This window comes from Mesocricetus auratus, unplaced genomic scaffold (assembly GCF_017639785.1).
Source record: "Mesocricetus auratus isolate SY011 unplaced genomic scaffold, BCM_Maur_2.0 Super-Scaffold_100003, whole genome shotgun sequence".
Taxonomy (NCBI): Eukaryota; Metazoa; Chordata; class Mammalia; order Rodentia; family Cricetidae; genus Mesocricetus; species Mesocricetus auratus.
The window spans coordinates 21,538,772-21,546,844 of record NW_024429188.1 but is presented as its reverse complement, the minus strand read 5'-3'; the positions used below and the strand labels follow the sequence as shown (position 1 = coordinate 21,546,844).

Sequence of the window (8,073 nt, the reverse complement as noted above, 5' to 3'; positions counted from 1 at the left end):
ACTTTTCTGTCCTGAGAAAAGAGCTATGTGACAGTGGCTTACTTGCAATCCTAGCACTCAAGGAGACAGGAGGATTACCTCAAATGGAAGCTGGCCTTGGTTACACACTGCATACCAGGCCAGCCTTGGCAACAATGTGAGAACTTGTTAAAAGTATTAATAATAATGGTAGTAATTATATTCTTTTAAAACATTCCAAAGGCTGGAGAGATGGCTCAGCATTTAAAAGCACTGATTTCTCTTCCAAAAGATGTGGGTTCAGTTCCTAGCACCCATATAGTGGATAACAACCATCTATAACTCCAGTTCCTGGGGATCCAGTACCCTCTTATGGCATCTACAGACACTGCATGTATGTGGTACACAGACATGGAGGCAAAAACATCCATACACATAAAGAATACATAAATCTCTTAAAAATCACTTAACTTCAGGCCGGGTGGTGGTGGCGCACGCCTTTAATCCCAGCACTCGGGAGGCAGAGGCAGGCGGGTCTCTGTGAGTTCGAGGCCCGGCTGGACCAATAGCCTCCAAAACAATACAGAGAAACCCTGTCTCGTAAAAACCAAAAGAAAAAAAATCACTTCAGGCGTTGGTGGCGCATGCCTTTTATACCAGCACTTGGGAGGCAGAGGCAGACAGATCTCTGTGAGTTCAAGGCCAGCTTGGTCTACAAAGTAAGTTCCAGGACAGTCTCCAAGACAATACAGAGAAACCCTGTCTCGAAAAAAAATCACTTAATTTATTCTAATATTTAATTCCTAGAAAAAAAAACTTGGATTTCTGTTTAGCATTTTTAGAAAAATGCATGAAATGAATCTATCACACCAAAGAGAATTTGCTATCTATGAAACAATGAGCTTTTCACGAAAAAATGAGTTTTAATAAAGAAGTTGCTGAATAGATCAGTGATATAAAGGAATAATAAATGGAACATTTAAATTTTTAGGAAGAGGGACTGGAAAGATGGCTCAATGGATAATAGCACTTGCTGTTCTTCCAGAGGACTTGAGTTCAGATCCCAGCACCCATGTCAGGTGGCTTACAACCGCCTGGAACACCAGCTCCAGGGGATCGGATACCTTCTGTTCTCCAATAGCACCCTCACACATGTGACATACTGCCATGTCCACTGCGCAGCCTGTGACCGAGAATCTGCGGAGGTTGTCGGGATTGATGACACAGTGAAAGAAGGCTTCAAGAAGGCCTCGCTCTATTCTTACCCAGGCTGCCCTGACACCAGTGTCTGGGGTTGGGGGTCAGGAAGAGGCGGTTAGCCATTGGAAAGGTCAAGGTCAGGGTGTTCCCGTGGGCAAGCCCCTATCAGGAACTTATTTCTTACAGGCACCGGATTGTTTTTAGTAAACATGTTTTAGTAAACATGTCTTCTCTGCGGTCGGTTACAGCTGCCTGCTCCCAGGCTTATGGGGAAGTGGGCCTCCGGCCAAGGTCTCTTGTTCCCACAACATACACCCACAGAGATACACACATAAACATAAATACAATTTTTTAACGATTTTATTTATTTATTATGTGTACAACGTTCTGCATGTATGCTTGCACACCAGAAGAGGGGACCAGATCTCATTACAGATGGTTGTGAACCACCATTCGGTTGCTGGGAACTGAACTCAGGACCTCTCAAAGAGCATCCAGTGCTCTTAACCTATGAGCCATCTCTCCAGCGCCAAATAAAATTTTTTAATGAAACCTTTTCATAGCTCTTTCCACCAATGTTTCCCAAATTTTCCATAATTGGGATGTTAGAATTACATCCAAAGTTGAAGACAGAATAATAAAACTTTTTTTCAGACACTGAAGATAGAATCAAAGGTCTTGTACATGCTAGGCTAGTGCTCTGCCATTGAGCTACACCCTGAGCCCAGACCAATGGATTCTAATAAAACTTGCGTATTATGTACTAGAGTCCAGAGGACAAGTAACTTAACAAATTATTACTTGTTGAGCATGGTGGTGCAAGTCTTAGATGTCACCACAATCAAGGCAGAGATGGATGTGAGTTTGAGGCGAGTCTAATCTACATAGTGAGTTCCAGGACAGCCAGGGCTACATAGGGAGACCCAATCTCAGAGAATTTAAATAAGAAAAACTACTGATTCTCTGGACTGGGTGATATACAGGCCTGTAATTCTAATAAGTTTGGAAACAGAGGCAGGATTCCAAGTTCAAGGTCTGCCTGGGCTATAGAGAAATCATCTGTCAATATTAGTTGTAATATGAAAGAACAAACACAATCTGCATTTTTACCAGGTGCAGTGGCATGAATCATAATCAGATACCCAGAAGAATGATGCCGAAGGGTCACTTGAGCTCAAGAGATCAAGACCAGGGCAACATCCATCTCCATCTAAAAGAGAGAAAGTGAAACAAAAACTTCCTTTGCTGTGTACCTCAAAGGGTAGATTGTTTAACCAAAACACCATATTGTAACAGTGAATACAACTCTTCTGCAAAGCAAAAATCAGAAACAATGCCATCTTCATTAAAAGTCTCTGCATTAAAAGTCTCTGCATTAAAAGTCTGACAGTGTGGCCAGGCATGGTGGCACACACCTCTAATTCCAGCACTTAGGAGGCAGAGGCAGGCAGATCTCTGAGTTCAAGGTCAGCCTGGTCTATAGAATGAGTTCCAGGACAGCCAGGGCTATTACACAGAAAAACCGTGTCTCAAAAAAGTAGAAAACCAAAAAAGAGCCTGTTAATGTGGGGCTGGAGATATGTTTCTGCAGCCTGCTCTTCGATAGGACCTGAGTTTGAGTCCCCAGTACACCCAGAACACACATGGTAGCTCACAATTGCCTGTGATTCCAATCTCAGGGTATCTCGTATCCTCTTCTGGCATACAGGGACACCAGCCATACCTGTGATGCATAGACGTACATGCAGACAAAACACCTATACACATACAATAAATAAAATTAAAAATGAAGATTCTATCAATGCATTGGGTTCATTTTGAATTAATGCATAATACAATCATAACATAAGCTTTTCTCTCCGGAAAAGTTAGCAGGCTGGTGAGATGGCTTTGGGCAAAGTGCAAGCCTGATGACCTAAATTAAATTACAAGAGCCCACATAAAGAAAAGAAGACAAAGTTTTACTATGGCCTACACATGTGCACTTTAACCCACAATTCCCAAAACATACCATATAAACACATACAGCAATAACTAATTTAATGCAATTTACAGGATCTCCCTATGCAGCCCTGGCAGTCCTGGACTCTCTATGTAGTCCAGGCTGGTCTCAAACTCACCGAGATCCTCCTACCTCTGCCTCCTGAGTGCTGTAATTAAAGATATATGCCACTATGCCCAGTCCAATTATTAACTTAAAAGGAAAAATCAACAGTATTGTCAATAATACACTTACAAGTTTCTGTCTTTCCCTGTCTCTGTGCCCACGTGCGCGTGCTTGACAAATTCTCATAAAGTACAGGTGGGCCTCTAACGCTCTGCATACCTCAGAGTGAAATTGAACTCTTTGCCCTCCTGTTCCTGCCTCCCAAGACCTGGGCTTCCAGGCAAACATGTACCACCACACCTGGCTTAATTAACATTTTCAAGTAAATTTACAGTTTAAGAACTTATATCTACCACTGTTGACAAAAGAAGCTTTTTATGGATCTGGTAGGTGTTGGCACTCTAGTTTGCAGACCAGATGAATGATTTGTTAAGACTGCTATCACTGAAGCCCCAAAAGACAACACAGGTTAAATGTGACTATAGGTCTGAAGAGTAGGTTCAGCAGTTACGAACACTGGCTGCTCTCTTCCAGAGGAGTAGGGTTCAATTCCCAGGAACCACGTGGTAGTTCACAACTGTCTATAACTCCGGTTCCGGGAAATCTGACACCCTTTTCTGGTCTCTACAGGCACTACACACATGAAGCGCACATCTTAGTCAGTGTTCTATTGCTGTGAAGACACCACGACCATGACAGCTCTTATAAAGGAAAGCATTTAACTGGGGCTGACTTGCAGTTTCAAAAGTTTAGTCCATTATCATCATGGCAGGGAGTGTGGTGGCATGCAGAGTGAGAAACTGGACCTGGCTTAAGCATCTGAGACTTCAAAGTCCATGCCCAGTGACATACTTCTTTTTTTTTTTTTTAAGTAAAATCTGAAAGTTTATTTCAGGGAAGCTGGTCAAGACTCCTCGGTGCCAGAGTCGTCCTCTTCCTCCCCAAAGCAGCTGTCGGCCTCCTCCACTTCGCTGTCCTCATAGTAGTCGTCGTAGAAGAGGTCTGAGCCCTCGTCGGGCGCCGGCGCCTTGGTCTTCACACAGTACTCGGCCAGCGTGGTGGGCACCTTCACGCCGTCCCGCTCCGCGTCTACCTTGGTCCCCAGGACCTGCTTGCGGATGATGTCGGTGTACTCGCGGTCCTTCCCCTTGCTCTCCTTCCACTTCCGGTACATCACTGAGGCGTCCACATTGGCAGGCGAGAAGGTGTTGGGCTCATTCAGCAGGGAGATCACGCTCAGGAGGATGGTCCTGACATTCTGTGTGGGGTTCCACCGCTCTGAAGGCAGCTCTCCGCTCTGTGGGTCGTCAACTGGGGGGTGGAGGATGGAGATGCACACGTCCCCCGTCTCGTAGATGTTTGGGTGCCACATCTTGGTGAGGAAGCGAAAGGCTGGTGGGGAGTACGGGTAGTCGATGGGGAACTTGAGGCGAGCCTTGAAGTAGCCTCCCTCGTAGTAGGTGTTGGGGGGCCCGAAGATGGCCACCTCCCAGTTGTACAGGTCGCCCTCGTCCACAAGCGTCACCCGAAAGCCTTCCACCGGTTCCTCCTGCAGCTCCTTCAGTTCCAGCAGCAGCGCCTTCTGCGAGCTGGGCACCAGTGGCCGGGCCATGGCGATGGCGATGGCAGCGGTTGCTGCGGTTGCGGTGATTGCGGAGAGGCCCGGGGCCTGGGGCTGGGCCGCGGGACCGAACAGGGCCGCGCTGGGCCGCGGAACCGGGGCCGGGCCGCGCCGCGCCGCGGGACCCGGCGCGAGCTCGCAGGACAGACCGGATCGCGTGCAGGCAGGGGGAGAACCGCTGCCTTCCTCTCTGCACCGCCGCCGCCGCCAACCGGGAGACCCCTAAGGCTCCACTCGCTCTGACGCCGCTGCCTGCGCTGCGCTCGCTTCGGCCCAGCCCTGTCTGCGCCGAATGCGCCTGCGCGCCGCAGCCACCTCGATTGCTGACGTACGTCTTTGCTGACGTACTTCTTCCAGCAAGGCTACACCTACTCCAACAAAGCCACACCTCTTAATGTTTCTAAGGAGTGTCATTCCCTGATGAATATGCACTCAAATATATAAAGTTATGGGGACCATTTTCATTCAAACCGCCATAGTGCACAAACATACGTGCAGGAAAATCCTCCTTCAGATAAAAATAAAAGTCGTTATTTAAAAATGTGGCCATATTCCAGGAAAATTGTACTAACAGAAATAGTAGGCTATATTTGATCCATTGACCATCATTTGCTGACCACTGCTATAAAAGGATTCTGATAGCAGAAGATTGGGTAATTGTGGTGTTAAATGGAATAATAGATTTTAAGAAACCTGTCAGCTAGCCGGGCGGTGGTGGCGCACGCCTTTAATCCCAGCACTTGGAGGCAGAGGCAGGATCTCTGTGGGTTTGAGACCAGCGTGGTCTACAAGAGCTATTTTTGGAAGTTGGTGTAATGAAAAAAGCACAGGAAACTGGTGGTTGTAATTTGTTTTTATAAAATATTTGTGCGTGCGTGCGTGCGTGCGTGCGTGTGTGTGTGTGTGTGTGTTCATGCAGTGCCTGAAGAGGATGGAAAACACCTTGGAGATAGAGGGAGTTAAAGTTTAAGGCAGCATTGAGTCAACAGATGTAGGTGCTGAGAACTGAATTCAAGTCTTTTAGAACAGCTACAAGTGCCCTTAACAACTGAACCATCTCTCCATTGTATGGGTGTTATATGTTTATTTATTTAGATGGGTGTCTGGATGTGAGTGTATGGACACATGTGTATGTGGGTGTTGTACACATGCACATGTATGAAGGCCAGAAGAAGGCATTGAATGGCCTCTTCGATTGCTCTCTTCCTAATCCCTCGAGGCAGGATCTCTCCTTGAACATGGAGCTAGTCTTTCCTCTGCTGTGGTGGAAGCCAGCTAGCTTCGGGATCCCTGTATCTCTGTGTGAGTGTGACACCCAGTTTGTTATGTGAGCACTCTAGGATCTGAAGGCTGGCCCTCATCATTGTGCAGCAAGAACTCTTAACTGCTGGGTCATTTCTTCAATACCTGAATGAAATTTTAAAATTGTCTAAATTCATGGATGGTATTCAGAGGTGGTATTCATCGATGTTTTGTATGTTATAAAAATATAAATTCTAGCCTGGCATAGTGGTTATTGCCTTTAATTACAAACTCAGGTGGATCTCTGTGAGTTTGATGCCAGCCTGGTCTACATAATGAATTCCATGATAGCCAGGGATACATAGTGGGATCTTTTATTTTTTTATTTTTTTATTTTTTGGTTTTACGAGACAGGGTTTCTCTGTATTGTTTTGGAGGCTGTCCGTCCAGCCCGGCCTCAAACTCACAGAGATCCGCCTGCCTCTGCCTCCCAAGTGCTGGGATTAAAGGCATGCGCCACCAACGCCCGGCCCAGATTCCTTTTATTTCTGTAATTCTGGGAAGGTTTTTCTCTCTGTCTGCTTTTAATTTCTTTTTCTGTTACTTTATTGTACATTAAACTTAATTTCAAATTTAAAAAAAAGAACACTTGCTGCCCTTGCACAAGGCCTGAGTGGGTTCCCAACATAAGTATACTGGCTCATAATGATCTGTAACTCCAGTTCCAAGAATCTAAGGTCCTCTTTTGGCATCAATTTTAAATTAATGTTTAATTTAAATGTAATTTTAATTAATATACAGTTGGATTTGAGGATGTGAGATTTAAAAACATTGTAAAATGGACCAATATGGGAGGTACTAATCCTTAAGATCACGTGAGAGAAGTGTGCAAAACTGACAAGTAGCTCAGGGTTCAAACACATGCTTAGCACGTGAGAGGCCCTGAATTCCGTCCTCAATGCCACAGAAGGAAAATAATAAACATTCTGAGAGGTGACTCACTCCAGATATTAAGCTTTAACAGAAGATACAGTAGTAAAAATAAGTGTCCAACTGGTGGAAAAGGATTCAAGAGCTCAGAACTAAGTCCACATATCAGAATTTGATGTGGCATTAAAACGGCTTCACAAATCCTTGGGGAGCTGAGCACGTTGATGGGTGCCTCTAATCTCAGTACACGGGAACTGGAGATGGGATGATAAACATTTTGAGGCCTTCATATACAGAGAACATGTTTAAGAGAAACTGGACATGGTGGTATACCTGAGCCGTGGAAACAATAGAATGAGACATTCAAAGTTATCCTGAACTACATATGGAGCTTGAGCCTGGGCTCCATGGATATTTGTCTCAAAAAACAGACAGTGAAAATGAATCTGTAAACATAAAGGAAAATATGGAGGACAGTGGGGCCTAGTGAGTAAATTTTTGTTCCTTTATTTTTATAAAGCCAGTTTTTATTTTTTGAGAATACAATGCCATCATTTTCCCTTTGTCCTTTCCCCTTCCAAATCTCCCATCTATTCCCCCTAGTTGCTTTATTTAAACTCAGGAGGCAGAGGCAGGAAGATCTCTGAGTTCAAGGCCAGCCTGGTCTATAGAGTTAGTTCCAGGACAGCCAGGGCTACACACAGAAACCTTGTCTCAGAAAAAAAGGAGAAAACAAAAAACAAAACAACAACAACAACAAAATGGAATCTTGCTATACAGATTAAGAAAACAGACTTGGGGGCTGGAGAGATGGCTCAGAGGTTAAGAGCACTGGCTGTTAGCCGGGTGTTGTTGCTGCAAGCCTTTAATCCCAGCACTCAGGAGGCAGAGGCAGGCAGATCTCTGTGAGTTCAAGGCCAGCCTGGTCTGCGGAGTGAGTTCCAGAACAGCCTCCAAAAACAATACAGAGAAACCCTGTCTCAAAAAAGCAAAAAAAAAAAAAAAAAAGTACTGA

General features: G+C 45.1%; 1 protein-coding gene across 1 annotated transcript; it reads right to left on the bottom strand.

The window, feature by feature from the left end:
• Window positions 1-2,951: 2,951 nt before the first annotated feature.
• On the bottom strand, window positions 2,952-5,184 carry LOC101831582 (ubiquitin-conjugating enzyme E2 R1). The gene has a single exon (XM_005074241.4). It carries the CDS (start codon window positions 4,875-4,877, stop codon window positions 4,170-4,172), a length of 708 nt encoding a protein of 235 aa, XP_005074298.1. The 5' UTR covers window positions 4,878-5,184; the 3' UTR covers window positions 2,952-4,169.
• Between the last annotated feature and the right edge of the window lie 2,889 nt (window positions 5,185-8,073).